The 27,371-nt window shown below is 41.4% G+C and overlaps 1 protein-coding gene across 6 annotated transcripts in view; it reads right to left on the minus strand.

Moving 5' to 3' along the window:
- The window catches only part of LRP1B (LDL receptor related protein 1B), a 754,317-nt gene that overhangs the window by 385,920 nt on the left and 341,026 nt on the right, over positions 1-27,371 (minus strand). For all 6 annotated transcript variants that reach the window (XM_028745157.2, XM_028745183.2, XM_028745175.2 and 3 more), the window contains one exon: positions 21,833-21,970. In XM_028745157.2, the coding sequence (XP_028600990.2) occupies positions 21,833-21,970 (138 nt within the window). The remainder of the gene's footprint in view (positions 1-21,832; positions 21,971-27,371) is intronic.

The following is a 27,371-nucleotide window of genomic DNA, read 5'->3' on the forward strand; positions in this document are numbered from 1 at the left end:
AGTTATACCCACTAACTCTAGCAAAAGCGTTTGTGAATCTCCTGCCATAAACTGCTATTCTGAATTTAGTGATAAAAATAAGGGCAAATCACGGTGGAAAGCACTTTCTCCATTAAGTACAAAATGGTGAAGTATTTTAGTCTTTGGGGGGATTACACATTGGCCTGTGTTTTTAGATGTGTTGGCTTTCCCTCTGCTCAACAGTCAAGAACTCTAAGCCCAGAGTGCTGCTTAGTTCTGCGCAGTTTTCATCCTCTTGTCAAAAGCAGGGAACCAGCAGGATTTCCCCAAAGAGCTGCACTGGTGGCTATCTATTTTTAAACATCATAGATTATTCAACCATACATCATAAAAGTAAAGAAAATGCCCCATGTCAGGCACTGTCAGGCTTATGAACAATTCCCTGAAGAATTTAATTGTACAAATGCTAGTGGTAAAACATGCCGTAAACCTAACGTTACGCTTCGCATGATTGTCCTTAATCGCAATGCGTATAAAATGCAAACACTTGTAACATGTATGTATAATACGTCAGATTAAATGTGTTCGTGGGAGGGAGCTTTTGGTGTGTTTTTGTTGATATTGCATATTTTGTGTTCTCACTTTGTACTTTTTATTTTGGGAACTGCCCTGTGATCTTCAGATGAAGGGTGTTATGCAAATAAAAATAAACAAATAAATAAATAAGAGGAGTTGTGTCACATGGAATTATAGAGATCTTGTTTCATTATCTGCATTTCATTGGCATTATGTATTGTGTTTGCCTGAGCTTGAGTCTGGACTAAGGATTCTGAGCCCTTGTGTCCTAATTCAATACATAATATCCAGTCACAGAGCATTTCAGGATCTGGGCCACTGCCAGTGGCCCTTAAACTCTGAGTTATGATGCACAGCTTGGGAGTTTAGACAGCCAATCACGTTGAGAGTGGGAGTTGCTTTGCCCCTGTTGTCCAGTTCTGTTTGTTCAATAAAGGTTCTCGCTGTTATCACTGTGTCTTGCTTCATGGGAACCCACCTACACTTCAATGGGTATTTATAACTGATTACTATTTTCAGATTTCTTGGTCCCAAGGAAAATTATTATGTAGATGGTTTTGCTGTACAGATCAAGCAAAATAATAAAAATAAATAAATTCTCCAAAATCTTTAACTTTACTTCATAAAGTAAAGAGACCTTGAAATACAGGGTGTTTTTGAAAAGTGTTAAAGGTAGCTTGCTTATGGGCATTCTTGGAACCACAGCTGGTAACCAAATCAACATTCTGCCTCACAAGGAGTTTACATGAAATTTTCCTGCATGCATAGAGCCCTCCAAGACCAACCACAGCCCAAGCCAATAAACATAATTAGACACCCCTCCTATTTAGCCAATGTTTACCAGTTTAAAAAACATACAGACCGCTAGAAAACATGTCTAGACTTGCACTTGAATAAAAAACAACATCTATGGAAAAGAGAAAAGCTGTTTTGATCATTTTCTTTGGGCATTTCACATATCCAAAGGTCCTTCCAGAAAATAAACAATAAGCTGTGTTGGCATCTGCAAAATACTGGGCTGACTAAGTTGTATGACTGAAAATCGATTGAGTTTTTTAAAAAAACTTGTTGGTTTAAGATCAGAGTTAAGACAGACAATGCCCAGCCAACCAGCAAGGCCTCTGATTGGCCCATTTGAACTTAAGGTTTTAGCGGGCAACCATGCCCAGCAGACCAGCCAGCCAGGGGAATTCCCAGATAGGAAGCCAGCGACAAAAGCTCTGACCACCCAGGGATGGCAGCTAGGAGCCAGGGATATGCCGTAACCATCACCCACCCAGTAAAGAGGGTGAGCAGCCATTAAGGCTCATAATGGCTCAGGTTCCACAAAGCCAGAAATCAGAAGCTAAGGCTGATGCTGTAACAGGCATGCCCCATGAGGCTGTGAGCAGTGATGTGTTCAGTGCCACAAACCGTGTTTGCTTACAACTTAGCCTCTGTGCACCTGCCTTTTTCCATGGTGTTTCAGGCCCAAAGACAGATAGGTAAATGTGCCAGAGACCAGCAAAGATTCCCCATGTTATCCTGTTCCTATATTGTCTTATGAAGCACCTGAGCTTTATTATTTTGCTAAAGGCATCCTCTTGTGCATTGACTTACATCAGTAGAAGAGAATAAACACTATAGTGAACCACAGAGGAGGCGGGGTGGTGGTTGTTTAGTGTGCGGCAGGGTATGTGGAAAGGGATTAAGTATTTTTCAGTCTGGGGTTGTGTTTGTGAGGTGGGGGTTCAATTTGGGGCAAGGGGTGTATGTGTGTTTCAGTGTGTTTCAGTGCGAGTGGGAACTGTGGGGTGGGGTTTAGTGGGGGCATAGTCTGGGGTTTCAACATGGGGTGTGTATGTGGAGTTCATTGGGTGGGATTTGAGGGTGGGATGTGCAGGGCTGGGTATGAGGTGGCGTATGGAGTATTTGTGGTGATGTGAGGCAGAGTCTGCGTGGGGAGGTTTGTGTAGATCTTTCACTGTGTCACTGGTTATTTGGCAGCTTGTAGCATGGGACGCGGGTGGCACTGTGGGTTAAACCACAGAGCCTAGGACTTGCCGATCAGAAGGTCGGCGGTTCGAATCCCCGCGATGGGGTGAGCTCCCGTTGCTCAGTCCCTGCTCCTGCCAACCTAGCAGTTCGAAAGCACGTCAAAGTGCAAGTAGATAAATAGATACCGCTCTGGCAGGAAGGTAAACGGCGTTTCCGTGTGCTGCTCTGGTTCACCAGAAGCGGCTTAGTCATGCTGGCCACATGACCCGGAAGCTGTACGGCCAATAAAGCGAGATAAGTGCCGCAACCCCAGAGTCGGTCACGACTGGACCTAATGGCCAGGGATCCCTTTACCCTTTACTTTACCTTTAGCATAAGATAGGGGCAGGTTTGCAGTGTGGCATACAGGTGTGGTTGAGTGCGGTCCCCTCTAGAAGTTTGACAAACGGTTAAACCTATGGTAAACATCTCATACTGATACATTGCCACAATCACTATCTCTCTACATTGCCTACCTTGCAGGGTTATTATGATAAAAAATACTAAGAGAACGTCCACCACCCTTCTGGCAAACCTCCTGGGGGACATTCAGTGTGCTGCAGGGTGGGGCTGGGGTATTTTGTGAGAGGGGGTTCAATGTGGAGTTGCAGTGTGATGCAGAATAGGTTGCACTGGGGTGGGTGCATCTGAAGCAGTAATGTGTGTGGACTGCCATGACAATTTCATTACAATTACGGTATATCAATGTCTCTAGTACAGCAACTGCCATATGTAAAACTTTAAGAATGATTAATTGCTGCTGTTCAAACACCATCTGACTTTCCTGATAAATTCTTTGATTACTAGGTCACAAGTTCAGATGTTTCCATGTTGTTGTTGTTGTTGTTTGTTCCTATATGAACCAGAGTGTATAATTATTGCCTGGTTATACTTGGGTTGAAGTGGGCTTAAATGCTGGCTATAGATGGAATTAGGTCACATCTAGCACTATTTAAGGTTTTAAGTATGGTTGTAAATAAATAGGTTTCTGAGAAATATAGAAATGCTAGATCTAGAAGGTCTGAAAGAAAGAAAACTTGCATTTATTTTCTCTTCCTTTATATGTAATCTTGTTGAGACACCAACTAAAAAGTTAAGCTAGCATTATGCAGATTTACCTGGGAGAGTAAATCAAATTCAACATAAGTATTTCCAATTAGAAATGCCTAGGGTTGTGCTATTACTTATTTGCAGCAACAGCAATTTATGTCAATTTCATAGTCACCTTGATGTTATATTTTAAGTTGACTTCATAAGAATAGCAGGTATGCAGCCAAATCCTATGCATCTTTACTCAGAAAAGGATCCTCTGTGTTCATTGAGACTTACTCCTAGGTAAGTGCACAAAGGACTGCAGTTAACCGCAGTCCTGAGGGATGCACAGATTCATAAAAAGTGGGAAATGGCAATCAAACTTGTTGCAGGTCATGTGGTGCCTACCTCTGAAGATATCAAATATTTAAACCAACTTATAAATAAAAAAAGAGCTGTACTGTCAACAGCAATGAATTATGCTGGGTTGTGTGCTAATAATTAAAAGGTACCTTTAAAGTTGCCTTAATATGAGGATTATGTAAGGAATAATAACAGAAAAGAAGCATGCGACATTTAAATAATGCTAGATAAACCATTAAGATTAAGTTTCTGATAACTATCTGGCAAGTGATATTCCGATATCCACTATGATATAACCTTGGAGTCCACAATAAAGCATCCATGGACATCACAGAACCCTAACACACTTCCCCTATTCCTCCCAATTATTTTTTAAAAAAACAAATTCAATGATGCCTTGGGGGAGTGACTGATTTTCTGTTGTTTTATTTCCTTAAGGGTGCTATCAGTGTTTTGCCCACTGGTGGGGAATGCATCTGTAAGACTGAGTATCATCAGTTACAGGTAGGTAGCCGTGTTGATCTGCCGCAGTCAAAACAAAATATACAATTGCTGTCCATCCACACCGCATGCTATGTGTTTTTAGCCATGCATCCTCACATGTCCTCAGTCCACATTCTGGCACAACTAAACATGTATACCAATGTGTGACTATGGGCCAGATTGAGGCATTGGTGTCTTCTGAAATCTGCAGGAATCTTCTAATCAAAACTGGGCATAGTATTCGCACTTATGAGCACCTAGAGAACTCCGTGGCTACACAGATGCATTTTTCACTAAGCAGATTAATACAGTAAAACAATTCCTTCCAGTAGCACCTTAGAAACCAACTAAGATTGTTATTGGTATGAGCTTTTGTGTGCATGCACACTTCTTCAGATTCCAATAACAAACTTAGTTGGCCTCTAAGGTGCTACTGGAAGGAATTTTTTAATTGAGTATCATCAGCTGCTTCTTTTGTGAAATGTGCATTTTTTGGTGCCCACAAGAGTTTCTTAGATTTTGAGATGTGCCACTGGGCCCAAAATGTTTGGGACTCTTATATACTAAGACCAAATTAGAGTGCCCCTGTGTGCATAATGAAATAGCCCAAATCACAGCACCCACATATGGGGAATTGGACACCAGTATGGTCATCCCACCCCAAAAGACAGCAACAAAGAGTCCCTGGTCTTTTTAACTCAGTTCTCATGTACCATGACACATTAAAATAATAATTGAGATAATCCAGATTCCAAAGCAAATCTAGTTAACTGTCCCGATATTGCAAGTCAGAAGGGTCCATGAGTAGGAGAAGTTGGGATGTCAGGGAAACGGCCACTGTTTGCTTATTCAACACGTGTCTGGAATGGAAGTCAATCCAGCGAACAGGATTAGCATTTGCTGCTGCTGTTATTTCCAGCCTACAAACCATCCATAATTGATGACGTTCCCCTCCCACCCATTTGCATTGTGTTTTTAGAAGCCAAATTGCAGTGGGATGGAAGCAGGTGGGGCTGATGGACCTGGGAAACCTTAAAATGTTCCCTGTTCTATAGTACAGCAGAGATTACCCGCTGTTGTCCCATAAAGATCACTCACCCACATCATATGCAGCAGCCCTGTGGTGACCTACTGTTGTGCGCAGGGTGGGACGCCTATGAGACAGGGTGAGGTGGCTGCCTCAGGTGGCAGATTTGCCTGCCAGCCAGCATGCCTGCCAACTTTCTTATACTTCTTGGCCTGCCTCAGGCAGAAGCTATGCTGGCAGCCAGCACTGGTGTACATGCATACAGCGGTATTTTCAGTCTTGTCCAGGGTGCCCAAACATCCTGGACCAGCCCTGGTTGCACACACACCAATATCCAAGTGGTATGGGACTCCAGGGGTGCCAGTGCTTACTCAGAGTTTGGTTTCCATGGAATGAAAGTCAACAGGAACAGTGTTGTCTTTAGGATATATAGTTTTATTTACACATGTATACAACCTGAGCTTAGGATAGAAGGGCTCAAAGCATTAATAGTTCAACATTTGTTGCTTTCCCATCAGGTTTCTAGAGAGGTCTCCAAAGCCATAGCTTTGGATTTAGCACACAGAGCAAGTCAAGCCCGTGTCCCTTTTCAGTTTCAGCCCAAGCTAAGGCTAGCTCAAGATCTATTGTTCTCCTACCCCTAGGATAACACTGAAACCAGCCAGGTGAGAGTGGGAGAAAAGCTACCCCCTCTATTTTCTCTATGGCCAACTCTTTAGACATGTGAATAGGGTGCTTAATAGACCCAGCTACAGCCATGTTAAATTCTTTGTTAAATTAAACTGGCCTGTCTAGTTCAGCAGTTCCTTCTACGGCAGACTACAGCCTTACAGATTGAAAACCAGTGGCTTTAGTTGGGATCCACCATCACGATGACTGGAGCTGATGGAGTTGAACACTTTATGAAGAGTCAGGTTTTTTCCCAACTTTGATGCAGATGGAAAACCAGGACAGAAATTAACTCAAATAAATGCAGAAAGAAAATTAAGGTGCATCCAACTGCATGCTGTATTTTATGAACCAGCAGCAAACCAATGGACACAGAAAGCAAGATTTCTATTGCTAACCCTACAGATGAAAGCTTAAAACGTTACTTTCCCCTTGTATCCCTATATATATTATGCAGGATTTCCCAAATGAATGCTTCTTATAATCTGGTGAATTTGCCCTTTCAAATTAACTGCATGAAAGCCACTTGAGAATAGCTTCAGGGGTTGTCAGTAAGAGATCCCTGAAAATCAGCTTCATCTGCAGGAACCAATTTCAGGGGATAACAGTGCAATCATATGCATGTTTACTTGCATACACAACTGTATGCAATGGAATTTATTCCTAGATAAATGATTTAAGATTGTAGGCTAAATCTAACTCCACTATTATTAGCTACACAAGCTAACATTTCTTTGCACATTTCCTCCCTTCTTCTCCCTTCCTAGCTTTGTGTACAATCCACAAATTTTACTCAGATTCTTTATCATGTTGTCTCACTAATAATCTTGGTTATCACTTTTACAGATCATTTTCACACTAGATTTTGTCCTTGTGTGGCAATGAAAGATAATAGTGAATCATTTTCTTTTCTCGTGTGTGTGTGTGTGTGTGTGTGTGTGTGTGTGTGTGTGTGTGTCTATGTATGTATAAAACAGGTAAGAAGATTGATATTTTAGACATCGTAATTCATTCTGGAAGCTATTTCAGCATTTGTTATGATACATATCTTCAGAGTGAAAATATAGAGGACACTGAAAACATTAAGCACTGAAATGTCTTCATGCTTGTTAGTCAATACCTCTGATTAAACTGGTCTGTCAGAATCTGCAATTTTAAATATGAAAAATTGCTATATGGATGTACTCCAATTAGCTCCCTGTGACCCTGGAGATGTTTTTTTGCCTCCAACTCTTACTAGCCCCAGTCATTACAGCAAATGGTCAGGCAAGATGGGAGTTGTAATTCAACAATATTTGGAGACCCATGAGTTTGCCATCCTGGTTTTTTGTGAAGCACAGAGGGGGGCACATCCTGTCTTGAGAAGACTAAATCAAGATTAGATCTAGCTCCTCAAAGCAGTTGCTTGCTTTATGTAGTTTCCTGTATTTACTTTCACTTAAAATAAATACATTTATATATACATTTATACATAAATTCAAAGTGGCTTACAGGTTACTAAAACTGACTAAAACAACTAACAAAAATAATAAAAAACAAAATTATTAAAAAACAAAACAGTAGTCTTATAGGAGTGGGGAGGGTTTGGTTTGTATGTACAGTGGTACCTCGGGTTAAGAACTTAATTCGTTCAGGAGGTCTGTTCTTAACCTGAATCTGTTCTTAACCTGAAGTACCACTTTAGCTAATGGGGTCTCCCGCTGCCGCCGTGCCGCCGGAGCACAATTTCTGTTCTCAGCCTGAGCAAAGTTCTTAACCCAAGGTACTATTTCTGGGTTAGCGGAGTCTGTAACCTGAAGCGTCTGTAACCCAATGTACCACCGTAATCTGTTGGATCCATCCAACTCTGAAGTTTTATATTAATAAATTGGGATTCTGTAGTACGAGGAACTGCTGAAGCAGTCTTGTTGTAAAGTTAATGCCCTAGCCAAGTCTTTTTACATGGCTAAAGAGTTGGCCAAGCACTTTTGTTGCCATAGTAACAACTACCTAGTGATGCTTCTATTACCTGGCTGGAGGCCACGACATGCTAGGAAGTATGAGAACAATTGCTCAGGCACCAGACATGCTTGATCTCATCAGTAGCTGGGAACTGTAAAGACACAAAGACTGAGCTTGCTCTGTATGCTAAAGCCAGAGCTATGATTTTTTGTGTGGGGAGCAGGACCTCTACAACCAACCTAATAGATGAACAATATATTTTGGGTTGTTAATACCCTTCCATCCTATGCTCAGCCTGTATATATGTGAAGTCTCTGGAACCTTCATTCCTGGAAAACCAAACCCGTGATATGTGCAGATCCCCCTTGGAGACTTGGATGCACATAACAGCACTATATCATATGAGCATAGGTTGAAACAAAATTAAAAGCAGAAAGATAAAACATTAAGCCACCTGAAAAGCTTGGAGAATACCAAGGAGCTTAGCATCATGCCTGAAGCTTAAAAGAGAGGAATTGAAGCATACCTCTCTAGTGACAGAGTTCCATATTTTGGGTGCTGCAAGAGAAAAGGCCCAATTCCCTTCTGAGAATAGTGGAACACACAGCGAGGCATTTATCTTTTTATTTATACAAATTTCTACGCTGCTCTTCAAGCAAGTTTCCTGGGCAGCTGTCCAACACACACACAGGCACAAATTGCATTGTGTTTTATGAACCCAAGCTGTATACATGCTCCTAAAATCTACAGCAAGAAAAAATATTCACAATTAAATTTTGGACCACATCAGTGTGTCTATTTTAACATCAAAGGAATTGAAAATAAAACTGCCACTATCCTAATGTCATTATACAAATCTGTAGTGTGACTGCATTTGGAAAAATGTGTACGGTTCTGGTCACCTCACCTCAAAGAGGGTAGTATAGAGTTGAAAAAGGTTCAGAGAAGGATAACAAAAATGATCAAGGGCATGGGTCAACTCCCCTATATGGGATAGGTTTCAGCATTTGGGACTTTTTAGTTCAAAGAAGATAGGATTAGGAGGTGACATGATAGAAATTAATAAAATTATGCATGGCATGTATAAAGTGGATAGAGAAAAGGTTTTCTCCTCTCATTACCCTAGGGACGAATCTACACTGGTCAGTTAAAGCGTTAAGAATGTGTTATAAAAATGTGACACCAGAGGGCGCTGTAGAGAAGTGACTAGTCATCAATGTAAAATTGTATTGAGAGCTATACTACTTTATTACAGTGTTTTCCAGATCCGTGTAGATCCAGCCTAGAACTCATGGACATCCAATGAAGCCGAATGTTGGATGATTTAAGATGGATAAAAGAAAGTATTTCTTTGCACTGTGCATAGTTAAACCATAGAACTCATTCCTATAAGAGGCAGTGGTGGCCACCAACTTAAAAAGATTAGACAAATTTTTGGAGGATAAGGCTATCAGTGGCTACTAGTCACAATCATGACTTCCACCCTCAATAATTTAATTTATGCCTATTTGAGGTTTAGGCCCTAGCACACACCCAATGATGCTACCAGGAGCATGCCAGGGCCAACAGACCTAAGCCTCTGTCCCACAGCCACCCCAAAGCTGGCAGTGCAGTGGTGGAAAAGAGTTGCTAGCTTTGAATGTTGTTTATTAAATGTGTATGCCGCACTCCATTCGTAGATCTCAGAGTGGCTCACAACATACACGCAAAGTCTGCATTCATGTCTATGACTACTAAGAAATCCATACATAGTTCTGGTAGTATAGAGCATAAACAAAGCAGCTGTGAATACCTCCCCCAATCCATGTAAATTTGAGACAAGGAAAGGGAATAGGTAGCAGCAGCGAAATGTAGCAGAAGAGGCATTTTGGGTCATTAAAAGTCTAGAGGAATCCAGACCCAATTTGGAATGGGCTCGGAAAGTTCAAATCAAACCCACACATAACCAAATCAAACTTAATTCCTATAACTGAACACGACCTTTTAACTTGCTCTTTTTTGTGTGTGAATGTATTTGAAATGTCACATTATAGCTATTTCACCGATGATATTTTGGCTGGTTTTCAAGTTGTTGAATTGACGTTGCTGAATATATTTGCTTTCGGTTCTTGTGAAATTAGATCTAAGAACAAAAAAACATATTCTTTAGCAGAGCTACACAACTTATTATGTGATCTACTAAAATCAGCACAGGACTTCAGACCACAAGAGAGTCAAGAAATCTGATTTCCCAGGGCTTTGAAAACCCCAGAAGTTATTAAGCACTTAGCAGGTCAAAATAGACCTTTTGGCTCACAATATGACTTTTTGTTAAATCTCCAGATCCATGACTTCCTTTCTCATTGACTGGAAGATAGGCTAAATCCCATTCCCTCCAATATTGACACACTGCCTTATGCTTGCCTATAATAAGATATGGACAAACTCTGTCATGGTTTCAATATCTCAGTAGTAAGGCTTCGATGACCAAGGGGTCACATCAAAGGAATGGAAAAATTTAGTTCCATCGAAGTTGTCCTACGTGTAGGTATGAAGTCACATATTCATTTTCCCCACTGAATAATGTTGTCTTAATAGTTTAATGATATATGACATTTCCTGAAACTAAAAAATAAAGCTTCCTCTCCCTCTAAGGAATACTGGCATGGTGAGAAGAATTCACTATTATTTAAATAAATACTTATTCAGAGAGGCATAAATTGACTTAAATATTGGCGTGTAGCTTCATCTGAAATGTTGAGGTTCATAGTGGTAAAATTATCTGGCTGAACAAAGCATCACAAAATGTGAAGTCAAATCATTTGATACTGTTCTGTGGGGAAGGGTGTGTGTCAGAATATATGATGTTTAGAAGGATTTTGAGTCAGCACATGAATAATAATAATAAAAATTTATATGTTATAGTGACGTAGCCAAGACAGATGCCAAGGCTTGAAACGCAATGCTTTAATTTTGGTTGAAAGTGTGTAATATCATTTCCAATTGAGAGGGTTATTTGCTTCAGCTGCGTAAAATTGACTGTAGTTGTGATTAACAATTTGGAGCTAAAGCTATTTGAATTATTGAACAAGCCATTCTACAGTCTTTTATAACCACCAAATATTTAATGATTAAAATATATTACTAGGCACTGTCTTGTTTTTACATCATGTGTATACACACAGAATACAGTGGACTTCTACACAGCGCTGCACAGTGTGGTTATTTATTTCAGATTCATATAGTTGCACTAATTTCTGTTTTAAAACTTTTCATATCTTTAAAGTATAGGGTATATTTATGCATAATTGCCATACAAAAAGGGATAAATTCCTGGCTTAACAGCAATTCTTTGAAATTCTCCCCAAAAGTCAACAGTGTGATAGACAGATGAACCTCACCAGGAAGCGCATTCTCATACCTTCCAGTATTTCTCTGATGCAATTAGGGACATCCTATTCAATAATAATAATAATAATAATAATAATAATAATAATAATAATAAACTCTACCCATCTGACTGCATTGCCCTAGCTACTTTGGCTGGCTTCCAACACATATGAAAACATAATAAAAAAAATTAAACATGAAAAAACTTCCCTATACAGAGCTGCCTTCAGATGTTTTCTACAGGTTATATAGTTACCTATCTCCTTGGCTCGGGGAGGGGAGTCATACTCCATACTCTCCAACATTTCTCTGATGAAAATAGGGACATCCTAAGGAAAAGAAGACATTGCGGGATCAAATCAGAAACCATAATGGCTTCTGTAAATCTGGGACTGTCCCTGGAAAATAGGGAGCCTTGGAAGATCTACATTCTACAAGTGGGAACCACTGATGAAAAAGACTCTGTCACTGGGCAGCACTAACTAGACAACCCCTAGTGGCAGCACCACCAACAAGGCCTCACCGCCAATCTCAGGGTCCAAATGGTTGATGCTGGGGAAGGCACTCGCTTAAGGCTTTGTAGGCTACCACCATTTAGGACTTTGTAGGCTACCACCTTGAATTGGGCCTGATAGTTCACTGCCATGTTGTGCTTGTCAGCCAGTTACTTGTGCTGGTCAATTACTTCCACTTTGCACAGCCACCTGATGAGAAAAGCTTAAACTAAGTCAAGAAGTTAAGGGTCAGCCAGTCGGAGCACCTCAGCCATAAGAAATGAAATGAGTTGTGGAGGGAAAACATACAGTCACCCATGTTCTCTCTCTACAGCTAATATCAGCTCTAGAGAGGGAGGAAATGTGGATTAGGATTGCAATGCAGAAGTGAAGGGTTAAATTTGTGACTCTTTGTAAATGGTTGTAAGCTGCCCTAAATGTAACTTGGGGGTGGGGGGAGGCAGAACAATGGAAATGCACCTCCAGCCTCACATCTATCTTAGGAATTTCAAGGAAGCTCAAAAGGGTTTGCGTGGCAAGTTCCCGCCCCCCACCAAGATAAATAAACACACGAGACACCATAATTAAGGTTAATTGGGCGAATTAGGCCACAACTTTATTGAATTCAGGAATGAGAGGCATTGGCTTAGGCATTGGTCCTATCGACTATCCGGCTCCAGCCCATTTGCTGGAGACACGGGGAAGGGTTAACACTAATTGGGGGAGTCTCCCGCCGAGGCACGTCGACTAGGAGCTCCCCCGGGTCACCGCTCTGGGGCGTGCCTTTGGCCCTCACCTCCATAGGCTTCGGACAGGGCCACGCCCCCCGGAGCCCTTTAACGGACCACCCTTCGGTCGCTGGGGGGAGGTGATGGCGTTCCTCCCCCCCCACATCCTCTTAACCCCTTCTTACCAATGCCTACCGCCAATGCCGAGAAGTTGTGACGAGTTGCTACGAGGTAGGCGAAAAACCAAAAGGCTGTAAATTGCCAATTGGGAAAAATTCCTACCATGCCCCTTGCGGTGACAGACTGAAGTCCATAGCAAAGTCAGACCTACCTAAAGCCCAACTAAAGGGAGGGAGGGTGGGAAAACGTGGGGGCTAGCCGGAGAAGAGAGGGTGAGCCCCCTTCGCTCCGGCCCTAAATAGGGTAAGCCACGCCCCCCCAGCCAGCCGATTGGCTGGCTGGGAGGCGTGGACGGTTGGGATTCCCCTGTTCTCGCGGGGGCTGAAACCAGCCCCCGCTCACGTGGGGAGGGCGTGATGCCCGCAACCCCACCTCTTGGGGCAGGCCCAGAAGTGGCTTTGGCTAAGACTCACAACACTTTTCTGTGCGGGTCCATGCAACACTGAATTATAACAATTTTTATTACACATTTGAAGTTAACATAACTATTGGTCTTCTAAAATTCAGATGATGTAAACACAGGGCGCATAAATCATTTCTGAAGCCATCTGTTGTTATTTCCTTCCTCTTACTGCTAAAAGCCAAAGTAGAGAAGACCAGGCCTCCGGCCCTCCAGTACATTTCTCTTTTGAAAGTTTATTTTGTAGCAGAACTTTCGCAGTATAAAGTACGAGAGAATACACATGTATTTATAATAAGACAATTGGGGCAGAGTCTGTGTTGTTGTTAATCGAGAATTCTGTGATTCCTTCTAGCAATGTTGTTCTTTTTTGCCAGGTTTACATTCCTCTGGGATCTCCAGTCTGTGTTTATTCTCTTACTTCTTGGTTTGCAGTGAATTCAGCTTCACTCAGAGATGAGAGGCAACTTTTGTGAGCTAGGTTTCTGAGAGTTTTGCACTACTTGTAATGAATTAAATTTTTAAAAGGTTTGGACACTGGCAGTTACAATCATCTTAGATACCTTCTGAACTTTGTTTAAAACCTTTGAGCCTCTTGAGGCTCTCTCTTTTCTCCCCATTAACACTTTAAAGAACACTGACCAAACTTCTGACAATCTCCCTCAGGACAAGAATAGCTTCTTCCTTGACAGGTCCTTTAAAGTCATTAGCGTCTTCGTTTTTTGTTTTTGGTTTTTTTACTTCCTTCAAAGTCCACATGTATCTTTATTTCACCCTGAGCTTATAGCAATTTCCTCCAAACCTTTGAAGTGTGTCTTAGAAGGCAGCAGTCAATGCTGAGCCACAACAGCTAATATCAAGTAGTATTCTATGGGTTTGTTTCTCACATTTTGGATTGTTTGCCAGAGGAATGAGAAGACAAAGGCAACTAAAGGTCTTGGCTGGGAGCCAAAGTACTGCTTCAGAAAAAGAAATTTTGGGGCTTCTATTTCTCAAACCGCAGTCCCCTGTGCTGCATGGCAAATAATGTTTGAAACTGAGTCGACTTTGTAAAGTAGTTTGTGTGATATGGTGTAGCCCAAGGTTCTTCAATACGAAGTCAAAAATCCCACTGTGAATACCTTTTGTATATGACTCCCAACATTCATATTTGAAGTGCTGTTCTGGGGAAAATAACATTATCTATATGCTGAAACTAAAATATCTAACACATCTGAACTGCCCTCTTGAGAGAAGATTCTCCCACAGTTTGGTGGAACAGTAATATAGAAGACGACACTTACGACTATTTAAACGTATGAACTCCTAGAAATGGTTTTTGCACCTGATTATAAGAAAACATTAATTCACTGGAAATAGCTTTCCTGAAACATTTTCTGCTACCCCATCAGCAAAGCAAGAATTGAATTTGTTATTTGCCTTTGGCAAGCAGACATTGAAACCATGAATACATGCATGATGGAAATTGGACTCCTCTTTACTATCTCTTTGTGAATATATGCATTTTTTGTAAACAGCTCTAAAATAGCGTTGTATATTCTTTGTACAGACTCTTCCTTAATATTTCCAGGTGGTCCCTACCACTTTTCTACCTTACCATTCTAGGTACGTTGTTCCTTCCCTCCCTGCCTTTTGCTGTCCTCTGATCTAACTTGAGACGTCTTCTTCTATGAAGTTGAACCTCAATTTCTATGTCAAGTCGGCTCCTGCCAGCTGCACAATGCTATGTCTGGGAGCACTGTTGCAGATGGACTGCGAATGGCTGTTTGGCTTGCAGATCCACTCCAGCACCTGCATCTAGGGGTGTGTTTGCAGGCTTTATATGTTTTGGGCGTGTCCCCTGAGGGAACTCTAAATGGAGGGTGGCCCCACTTCTGTGGCATGGAAGTGTGGTAATGCTTAAAGTTAGGTGAAATGAGCACTCTTGGTCACATTTTAAGGTGAAGGGCATTTCTAGAGGCCAGCTGCTCTGAGCTGTGGGGTCATCAGCCTGGATATGGAACATTATCAAGTCTCACTTGCCACATCTGTCCAGATCTGTTGTGGGGCCTCTCTACTCAACATAAGGTGGGGCCAGGCTTTGGGGCTTTGCCTTGTCATCATGCCCCTTGGAATGGGCAGGGTTTGGGTCAGCCACAGTTAAAGTCACATTAGCTTCCTGTTCTTCTCATTTCCCCTGCAGACATTATAAATATAATGTGATCCTAGTTCATCCCATCACTTATGCCTCACCTCTGTACCTGGCTCCAGTCAGTACACTCTTAAGAGTATATACAACAGCTCAAGATAGGAAGAGCTTCAAGAAAGCCAATACAAAGCATGCATTTTTCTTTGCATTGTGGCCACAAAACAGTGGTCATTCCCAGTCCATTGTGTCCAAAATAGTTTTGAAACTGTTACACTGAAGCAGCTAGGAAAAAGAGTTACTATCTTTAAAAATAAAAGAAGAATTATTTGGCTTGGCTCATCATCTCCTCATCTGCTGTGTAAGATGAAGAACTAATATATTTTTCAAAATACAATGCAAAAATGAGCAAGTCATTGGTATCTTATAAACAATATGCGTTGTTTATCGTGCTTCTCAGACTTGTTCCCATATACTGTACATATTATTTCAGATAACCAAGCATCAAGAATCAGCTTTGAAAGACACTGAAGCTCATAATGTAAAACAATCAAACATGATAAAACCATTTTTATTCTCTGCTACCATGAAGAAAAGAATTTATGCAGTTTGCTCACCAAGAACAAAAGACAATTGCATGTATCTATAAACTGACAGTAAAGAAATAGCAGTGCCATCACCTGTTTCATTCAGTGTTCATATGCATTACCTTTTTATGCTGCAGATACAAGCATAATGTAACCTTGCACTGAAAAGCACTCTGCCTTGTCTATGTCCCCATTTAAAATGTTAATGCAATGAATTAACACAACAGTAGTATTCTCCCCGAAGGGACGCGGGTGGCGCTGTGGGTTAAAGCCTCAGCGACTAGGACTTGCCGATCGAAAGGTCGGCGGTTCGAATCCCCGCGGCGGGGTGCGCTCCCGTCGCTCGGTCCCAGCGCCTGCCAACCTAGCAGTTCGAAAGCACCCCCGGGTACAAGTAGATAAATAGGGACCGTTTACTAGCGGGAAGGTAAACGGCGTTCCGTGTGCTTGCCAGATGCAGCTTTGTCACACTGGCCACGTGACCCGGAAGTGTCTCCGGACAGCGCTGGCCCCCGGCCTCTTGAGTGAGATGGGCGCACAACCCCAGAGTCTGTCAAGACTGGCCCGTACGGGCAGGGGTACCTTTACCTTTACCTTTATCTAGTATTCTCCCCACTGTAAAAAGCCATTCAATCATTTAAATACTTGATACAAAATTCTCGAGAAAATTAATCAAATCCCCTCCATCTCCCACAAGACAAAAGACCTGCATTTTTAAAAGGTACATAAGTTACAAGAATGCTTATCTAAACTTTTATAACAAGGTTTCTGCAAGCAAATTGCAGAAATACATTGGATTCAGTTTATTTTCTTTATGTATTTATTTTATTCTTACCACCCACCCACCTTCCCTTCCTCCCAGAGACTGAGTAGTTTGACATCTTTCCTATATTTAATGGAAATGAGGAGTTACATTCAGTCCTTTGTGTAAGAAACCTAAAAATAAGTAATCAGATCACTGGGGTGGTATTCAACTAAGGTTTACTCAGAGCGGACACATTTGTTTTATTTATTTTATTTTACAGTGGTATCTTGGGTTATAAACGCTTCGGATAATGAACTCCACTAACCCGGAAGTAGTTGCTCCGGGTTGCAAACTTTGCCTCAGGATGAGAACAGAAATTGCGCGGCGGCAGCAGTGGGAGGCCCCATTAGCAAAAGCGCACCTCAGGTTAAGAATGGTTTTGAGTTAAGAACGGACCTCTGAAATGAATTTCATTTGTAACCCAAGGTACCACTGTATTTATGAAATCTGTATACCTCCCTACACCCACAGATCTTAGGGTGCCAGATAAAATTATAAAGACACAAAATACATAATCCAAATAAAAACAAAAACAACCCAATAACACCCCCCAACACATTTTAAAAGGGCATTGGATGTCAATCAGCCAGAGGCCTGGTGAAAGAAGAACGTTTTTCCTGGCACCTAAATGTGTTTTATCCTGTGAACCGCCCTGAGGCCTGTGGGTATAAGGTGGAATATAAGTAGTAGTAGCAACAACAACAATAAAGGCACTAGGTGAACCTTCGTTAGGCAAATATTCTTTAAGACCACTAATTTTTATAGGTCTGCTCTGAGAAAAGTTAGTTGACTTACTCCCACAGCATATTGTTATGGGTTTGTACGAGGCAATAATCCCCTAAAAGTCCTGGGTGCCAGCTTCTTCCCATAATTTCTGAAATTGGTAAATGTGAGGTTTGAAGTCAAGCCAGCTTCCTCAGGAGCTGGACTTATGAGAAGTGCCATCCAAAAACAAAGGCAAGTGATAGCAGAGTCATTACCCTGACATTCAGCATCATACAACAAAGGGGGAGGTTGCCAGGGTAACAAGGGGGGTGTGATGTCACTGCAGGAAAAGAGGGTATTCTTTTACACTGAGGTTTTTTGGCAAGGCATTCTGGGAACAAGACAGAGGAAGTAGGGAGAACTCAATGCTCTGAGAACCCAGGGTGGCTGAGGCTATGAGAGGAGCAATGAGGGATGCTCTTGGGTATAATGTTCTGCACCCACTCCATTTTAGGCCTTAGGTGTAAATATGTGTAAAATGAACTATACTTCTTAAAGACACTAGTCCCTGCTGTGCCTTGATTTCCCAAAAGAAACATAACCCTGGGTGAGCATCCAGAACCCCCCTTACCAGAGCCGTCTTTCCCATTGGTCTTAGTGGTTCATTGCGCCAGGGCGCTGGCCTCTCAGGGGCGCCCTAGTGAGTGGGGGAGCTGTGCTGCTTTGCCGACAGCCTCCCCTTTTCCTGCATGCCCACCAGCTGCGCCCCGCCAACTATATGGCTGGCAGGCATGCAGCTTTCTTCCCAAGCCTCTGCATCAACCCTGCTCCCGGTCGTTGTCCTCCTCCTGTTTCCTGGCAAAAGGCAGAGCACAGCCTTCCCGGGCTGCCTTCTTGGGCGCCCTGACGCCAGAGAGCATGTCCGCCAGCACATTTTCCTGCTTGATCGCCACCACACTGGGGATCGGGGCGGCGGGGGAGGCAGAGGACATTTTCCACCGCCCCTCCCTTGTTTTGGAGTTGCCGGGGGGAGGGGCGCTGGAGGGATCTTTGCACCACGGCGCCGGATATGCTTAAGACGGCCCTGCCCCTTACATCTTGCTACCGCTTGGCAGAGATTGATATTGGTGTGTAACAATACAGGTCAGGTTCACTGCACAAGACAGTTAACAAGCAGGGACTCCTTCAGTACTTGGAAGGTGTTGCCTTGAGTTTGGAAGCAAAAAATATTCCACCAACATTCTATCTTTGATTAAAATCATTTTTGTGTTTCTTAGTCATCACAAGCAAAGCTTGTCCTTATCACAGATCTTTTCTAGCAAATCTAGCACTGTAGAGGGGTATCTGAAAACAAATTAGGGCTTATACTTGTACAGGATATTTAGTGTCAAACTGAGCATGAAGATACATGTTTGATGTATATATTATTTCATGTCATAAAACAAAAAGATGTAAGAATAAGGCAAAAGCTATCCCTTTAATGTATACCCCTTTTCATGTGTTTGACTTTTAATCCATCTACTCCCTAGTCCTACAGTAGCATTTATCTCCATGACTCTAAGCTTTTAAAGCGACAAACAAAAGCCATTATCTGTCGCTTGAATGAGCTCTTAGCTTCCTGTACCTCTTATTAAATTCGCTGCTATGCATATCAGTTGTGAATTACTGATCAGCACTGTTTTCAATTAAGCAGTCATGTGAATCTGAATTTGGTTTGCATGGCACTTCTTTAGTACCAGTACCAGACTACATTACAACATTTCAGTCTTAATTTCCATCTGCAAAGTTTAAATAATACTAACATACTTTGCAGGGTTGCCCCAGAAGAAACCACAAATGGCATCCTAATACCATAAGTTGTCATCCATAGAGAGCTGTTCAGACACGAATCCAAATTAACAACTAACCCGTGCTTTCTCTAGGATCTACAAATGGTCCCAAGTTACCAAGTAGTTCAAATATTTTGCAATGAAATTTTTAAATTTGAAAAAAAGAACATCAAAGCCAGGTGACCTAATCCTATATTCTCATGCACATACTGCCAGCTGAGAACAGGTTACAGTGTTAAGCTTCTTTTGTTAGGGTCAGCAGAGACCCAGACACAGACATCAATGCACTTGCAATACAAGTGGAGGGTAGCCCCTATTCCATGCATCTGCACTATGCAAACAGCTTTTTCTGAAACTGAGGGAGAATCTACACGCATATAAAACATGCTGTGAAAATACTTTTTTAAAAAACACTTTGAAAAATATATTAAATTTGGCATAGCTCACTATCACCATCTAGTGCTACATTTGTATATTGCACTTTACAATACACTTAAAACGTTTTGTTTGCAGCTGTGTAGCTGAGTCCTGGGGTAGAGGAATGGCAGCACTATGGCTGGAATAATAAATTATAGCCTGAAGGTTTTCGGAATGGGCAACAGCACAACTTTTGCAGAGGCACAAAGTTTTGATGTTTTACACTGAATATTCACTTTTGAAATGCCTCCATATTTTAATAATTCATATTTTCTTTTGCAGATACAAAAGAAGAAGAAAACCCATAAAGACCACAATAAAGAAAAGAAAGCAATCAAGTCAAGAACATCATTCCATGGGCCACTACATAGTGATTCACCCTGATTGCAGTTATACATTCTGAATTTATAAATTAGGCTTTTAAATGTTTTATTTAAATTTTACAGACACTTACTTCCCTTCATAAAGCATTCATAAAGCAATTTCAGAATTTTGTTCTGAAATATACACGTTGCATAATGAATTGCACACTTTTTAAAAAAGTGATTTCTTTAAATCAGAATAGTTGTATTGGATTTGCCAAGTACCTAACAATGGAAGCAATCAATAGAGTGACAACCCTGTATTTTTATTCAAGTTGTACAGATTTTGAGTGCCACTCTTTTGGCAGAGAACACAATCTATAAATATTAGAATAAAATAAATAGATCTAATGCTTGGGATGCTTCAGTATTTGTACATAAATAAGAACAGCTACCATTTTAATGAGCTGATTTATAACCTTGCAATGTTACTAATTAGGCTTACTCACTCATTTAGCAGTTTTAACAAACATATACAGGGGAAGGGATCCCAGGAGCATAATTTGTGTTGAGGGCTAAGACAAATTGCACTTTAAAAAATGCCAAATTAAATGAATTCTTTTCTTTTGACAAGTGTTTGAATAGCACTTTATATCATAAAATGCTGACGTTTTCTTAATGCCATTCTTAATAGTTAATTAAAGATGCAAATTCTCAGAAATACAAAATGATTTGGTCCACTGAACCATTTCCCACTTTGACCACCAAAACAGTGTAGGGCAGAGAATAGCATTAAAAACCTTACATACTTTATGTGTGATCATGTGAATGCCAACACAAAGCATTATCTGATATCGCACATCAATCAAATCCCTAAATGTGAAAGCAATAGTAGGTCTGCTATGGCTTTGCAGTTATGACTATTACCAAACATTTGCTCAGGATAAGCCAGATGAACATGTATATACATTAAATATACATCTCAGGGTAGGCCAAAAGGTAGGAACCAGACAAATTATTAGTGAAGAATCACGAGGAATACCAAGGTGGATATGGAACCACTGCTAAACTGAATCTAGTCTGGCTCTGAAGCAGGGGTACCAACTTAAATAAATATTTGGGGGGCAGGTAAGCCCCACCCTGCATAATTGATCACAAGAGGTGATGCATGCACACCATTTGAATGCCCATCAACTTGAGGGGGGGGGCTTCAAATATTTTATGAAGGGGCAAAGGGACCTTGGTGTTTAGGAGCTGACTCCTATGCCCCGAAGTGGGTTTAGAGAAGAGGGAAGTGGGTTGATGAATGAAGGTGAGATACCAAAAGTAGCATGGATGACAAACGCACAGAGGGGAGTCAGAGAAGATGATGTTGGAAAGGCAAAGTTGGGTACACTCATTTTATTTAACTGCGGCTACAAAAGGGGTTTTTCCTAGCCATTCATATTCTGGCAATATGTCATGGCGCATGACGACGAGGACAGTTTATAAGTGGTAGTGATAGAACTGAGAGGAGGGAACTTTCAGAATTGGAAGAATTTCGTACAACCCCAGATGCCCCTCTGCCCACAAGTCCCACCACATTTTATAACATTTCCTTGCAAGACAGGGGGAAGAAAGCAAAGAACAGCCCCAATCCAGCTAAAGTTCAATAAAGCTGTTAGAAAGCTAAAAGGTTCAGCTTAAGCATAGAAGTGGTGAAACTTTCATTAATGTATCCACAAGAGTAAATCTAAAAGTTAAACATAATAAACAAACTCAACCACTATGACCCCTAAACCCCTGAAAGTGGGATGTTTCAAACCATCATCAAATTCACTTACCTCGACAATGTACGCCTTCATCATATCCATCAGGACAGTCATACACGCCATTGCAGAGTTGGGACAAGTGAACACATCTGTTGGTGCCAATACATTTCATATGATTCAGGGGACACTTGAATTCTGTTTCTTCAGGACCTAAAAAAAGAATAGATACAGACTAATTAATATGCATTCTGATTCTGTTCAAATAAATAAAGATTAGTAAAGCAAAGAAAGTACCCTACTGTCATGTATTTGCATAATATTTCCACTTTAATGCTAGCTGCAAGCTTTTCTATGCATTTGTCTACTATGCAGCTTTTCTGTGCATTACCAGCAGAATTATAGTCTCTTAATAAGGATTAACATAATTAAAAGAAAATCAACTGTTTAAAGAGGATTATTTTTTAAAAAATGAAGACTATGCAATTTATCATTTTTATGGCAGGTTTACTTTTCTCTAAAGATTAGGGATGCTGAAAATTATATTTAGCAACGTTAAGGACAGTGTGCAGATTGTTTTCAAATATTATTCAGTTCTTATTTTTCAATATAATTACAACACAAGCCTGCTAGTCTGTTATTTAGGAGACCTTAGGCAAGGACTTAACCATTTATAGCAGAGACGGGTAAAACAACCTAAACAAAAATGCATTCATTATGACATGGCAACATCAAGAACACCAAAATATTAATTATTACCGTGCCTTGGCAAATTATTGTTCTGTGCCCATTTGCTATGAGTCAGATTATGTGCCTTAAATTAGTAATTGTGGGGCACAGCCCATTGCTGTGACCCATCACAGACCCTCCAAGTCCAGGGATGTCCCTGATTTAGAGAAACTATCCCGGTTTCTGATTTGATCTTGGAATGTCACACTTTTCCTAAGGATGTCCCTATTTTCATTGGAGAAATGTTGGAGGATATGGAGTTATCTGACCCCCAAGCTGTCTGAAGTCAATCCTGTATAGGGAAGGTTTTTTTTAAAGAAATGTTTAATGTTGTATTATGTTTTTATATATGTTGGAAGTTGCCCTGAGTGGCTAGGGCAATCCAATAAGATGTGTGGGGTATAAACAGTAAAATTATCATTATGGAATGGGATGTCCCTATTTTCATTGGAGAAATGTTCGAGGGTATGCCATTGTATTTCTGGGTGGGTTGCACAACGCCCTCCTCCATTTAAACGCCCTCCTCCATTTCCATTTAAACGCCCTCCTCCATTTCCTCCTCCATTTCCAGGGGCTGTTTCACCAAGCCAACAGTGTAACAATACTGTTCTGTGGCCCCTTTAAAATTCAGGATCACTCTCTCCCTCTATGTCTTGCTTAAATTCTTTTTGAATATATACTGCCAGCATAGGCCCATACAATATACACTTGTTAACTATTGATGTGATATTCTTGCATTTTCTGTTGCAGAGTGGGAAAATAGAAGTGGGAAGTAGGGATGGGAAAGTAAAGTTAAGTCACAGATGGGTCTCAAAATACTAAGTTTATATGTGGGCCTCACATCAAAATGTTTGATAAGTTTGTTCAAAGTCCTAGATTCAGGAAATCTAACTAGCAGCCTGAAAGCTCATTCTGGTCCCCATGGGCTTCCCATCTGGTCCCAACATAGCTCATAATCCACAATTGTGGTTCATGCAATAGCTCCGATTTAAACAAAGGACTGTTTATCAGCAACTGTTAATCAGCTCTGTTAGTCTGTTGCAGCAAAAATAAAGTGCATTGTGGCACCTTGAAGACTAACAAATTTGCGTGTACACAGCTTCAAACACCAATGGTAGCAGCACACCAGAGCCAGAGTAAATGGTAATGTGTACACAGTTTTAGGGGGTTTTCCTTAGAAAGGGTAAATTTGGATTAAACAGAGGGAAATACAACCTGGCATTCTGATGCCAACAATGTCATTGTATGCATGAGGAGCACTGAACACACAAGGAAGACCCATCTCGAAGCAGACTGAGCCAGCCAAAGATGGATAAAAGGAGGAAGAGTTTAGTTCTTTTTCACATTACAGTGAAAATCAGAAAAGTTCTTTTATTCTATTGACAGAAAAATAATTTGTATCAGTCTTCCACAAGATTACCTTCCACTGTACTAAGTCAATTGGCTCTTATACTTCCTTCTGCTAAAATATACAGACTTTCCTATAAAGAGAATGAACATTCTGAAATCTTTAAAATATTATCTGACTTATCCCCCAGTGAAGGGGATCACACAACTACTTGCAAAAGCCTATTTGTTTGTGAACAGGGGATGGTTTGAAGTGAAGATGAATAGACTCCCAGAAATATATATTAATCATGAAACTACATTTCCAAGGGGAATTTTTTATTCTGTTTACAAAAACAAATAAGCAATAGATTAAGAGGGCTGATTAACATACAAATGTGATTATTCTGACATTGAGTGGTCTGGGTATATGTAGTTAATATTCTTTCTTGGCATATTGCTCTCTCAAGGCCAGGTAATATTGTAAAATAAAGTTATGCTAGGATTGAGTGAGAAAGCCTGTAAGCAAAGGGTTGGTTCATCCCTCCCTTCATTCAGGGTCTCCTCATCCTAGGGGTTTTCAGTGCTCAGATGCTGGAAGAGGAATGCACTCAGTCAATCTTGATAATTTATTTCCTCAGTATAGAAGATACTGGGAGAAAATATCCTGACCTAAGCAACACTATGACGTGCTAAAGATGATCTTGTGGCCAGGATAAGAGCTTGTACTATGTTGCTATTCCTAGTTAACCTAGGCATCATACATTTAAGAAAATGAAGGTAATTTCCCTGAGCTGGGCCCCTTATGTGTTTTGTAGGATTTTGCAGAGTAGGTCAACACAGCTGCAAAAATATAATTATAACATTTCACTCTAAATTTAAAATGAGCTTTGCATGCCTTAGGTTTGCCATTATGTGCAGCCATGCAGCTATCCAGAGGGACATCAGGAGGGGCCTTGGGTTAGGAGACTCATAGTGACTAGGCTGCCATAATGTGAGTGACACCAGCAGGTAGAAGAGAACTGGAATTTAAGAGTTCATGCACAGTGATGGAAGATTCATGGCACCCTAGAGCTGCATCCCTGTTCATGACAGCTTGGTAATGCATAAAGTCATCAGAATTCCATGGGACTTAGTTCTCAGAAAACATGTATAGCAGTGATGGCCAAACTCGGCCCTCCAGCTGTTTTTAGACTACAATTCCCATCATCCCTGACCACTGGTCCTGTTAGCTAGGGATGATGGGAGTTGTAGTCCAAAAACAGCTGGAGGGCCAAGTTTGGCCATCACTGATGTATAGGGTCAGTAAAGGTAAAGGTAAAGGTACCCCTGCCCATAGAGGCCAGTCTTGACAGACTCTAGGGTTGTGCGCCCATCTCACTCAAGAGGCCGGGGGCCAGCGCTGTCCGGAGACACTTCCGGGTCACGTGGCCAGCGTGACATCGCTGCTCTGGCGAGCCAGAGCCGCACACGGAAACGCCGTTTACCTTCCCGTTATAAAGCGGTCCCTATTTATCTACTTGCACCCGGGAGTGCTTTCGAACTGCTAGGTTGGCAGGCGCTGGGACCGAGCAACGGGAGCGCACCCCGCCGCGGGGATTCGAACCGCGACCTTTCGATCGGCAAGCCCTAGGCGCTGAGGCTTTAACCCACAGCGCCACCCGCGTCCCTGTATAGGGTCAGACTACATGTGAAAGGCAGATGTGTGAAAGGCCACAGCTAAGCTCAGATAATTGCATCCTTTGTGTGTGTGTGTGTGTGTGTGTGTGTGAGTGTGTGTGTGAGAGAGAGAGAGAGAGAGAGAAATGACTTTAGCATTCAATAAAGAGGACAGGCAAACAGGAGCACCCCTGACTGTAGGCTGCAAAGAAAGATGAAAGCTGCCTTTGCTACCTCAACATTCTGCCCAAGGTTCAGCAGGAACTCACCTTAGGGCACAGGGAAGTCAGGGCAGTAGAGAAAGGTTTGGCACTCCCCACCCTCAGGGCACTTCTCCTCAATGTGAAGCATTCCCCCACCCCTAGGGAATGGGCTGGGACTATGCACTCTCAGCAAGAATTACTGTGGAAAGAGCTTTTGCCTTTCTTACTGGGTTTTGCAAAGGTCTCACCTAGGCTCCGGAAGTGGTATCTTGGACAGACTTGCAAGATCTTGCACTGGCTACTAAAGGCAAAACTGCTCATGTGAGGGTAGTTTCAGGGGCTCGTTCTGATTATAAGCAATTTCGGTTTTACATGCTACCCCCTGGAACGTAACCCCCATGCAAGATGTGATCCTAGTAGTATTACAAAAAAAGGTCAGTACAACAATGGAGTCAAAGTTTTAAAGCAATCAGGAAAAATGTCACTCTACTTTAAAATTTTCAATGTTGTTTTTGTCCCTACATATCCTCCTTCCTCAATAAAACCACATCCTTCTGCTACTGGAACAGTCACATTACAATGAGAAGACGGAAATTATGTTCTCTCTCGAAATGATCTCATATATGACCATACAACATAATTCAATAATACATAATGCATTTGAGGACACCATGTATCAGGGAAAGACAGTTTGATATAAATCGTCTCAGATTTTAAATTGGTTTTTTAAAATAAAGAAATACAGATGAATCATTCTTTCGAGGGCTCACATTCTTTGCTGTTCTATAATTATCCCCTCTCCCAGTGGAAGTGCATATAAAAGTGGTTCTTAATGCAAGTTTTTGCCTGTCTGTGTTTGTACATATGCATACAGAAAGTAACCACTATCATTTGGAAGTTTGGAGTGTCATGAGATAAAGGTTCTTGAGAGCAGAAGAAGTAAGGCAAGGCCTACAAGGCTTACACAATCATTCCAGCCTAAGCCTGTTAACTGTTAACAGCAAACTGCTAAGTCACTGTGACTCGTGACCCATCTTGAGTGATGACTCATTCTCCCTATAAAAGCAGCCAGCCTCTCTGTGGGCCTCAGTGTCTGTCTGTCTGTCTAGCTCAGTGTGTGTGTTTGTGTTGTTGCAGACAGAGTGGCTCCAGGACTCCAGTTAATCAGCAACTAAGACTGTGCCTCTGTGAAGAGATAGATATCTGCTCTGAGCACTCTGTGTATGCTCTTTAACTATGCTGTTTATGAACAACTTTATTTTTTCAAGTAAAAGTTTTATTCTGTTTGTGAAGAAGACTCTATGATTAATTTACCGCTGTGCGACATGGAGCAGGTGGTCATTCTTCAAATGATCACCCCATAATTAAGAGAGTTTATGAGTTGCTTCCTGGATTTTGGGTTGCTGGATTTTGGATTTTATCCTAAAAATCAATCATGTTGAGTCAGTCTACACATGTTGGACTGTTCATAGAGTATGTGTAGCTCACATGTATAATTTGGTAATGTGAGGGATGGGGGGAGGTGTGTCAGGTGAATTGGGAGGCCAATTGGATAAAGGATTGTCTTATCCATCCCTGAGACAGAGAACTTTAAAATCATAGGGAACATGGATCTCCAATGTAAACACACCCAACATGAGCTTACCACACTGTCCCTATATCTTCAAATGTTTTCTTTTTAAAATCAATTTGCAAAT

The sequence above is a fragment of the Podarcis muralis genome, chromosome 1, assembly GCF_964188315.1.
Source record: "Podarcis muralis chromosome 1, rPodMur119.hap1.1, whole genome shotgun sequence".
In the NCBI taxonomy this organism is placed as follows: Eukaryota; Metazoa; Chordata; class Lepidosauria; order Squamata; family Lacertidae; genus Podarcis; species Podarcis muralis.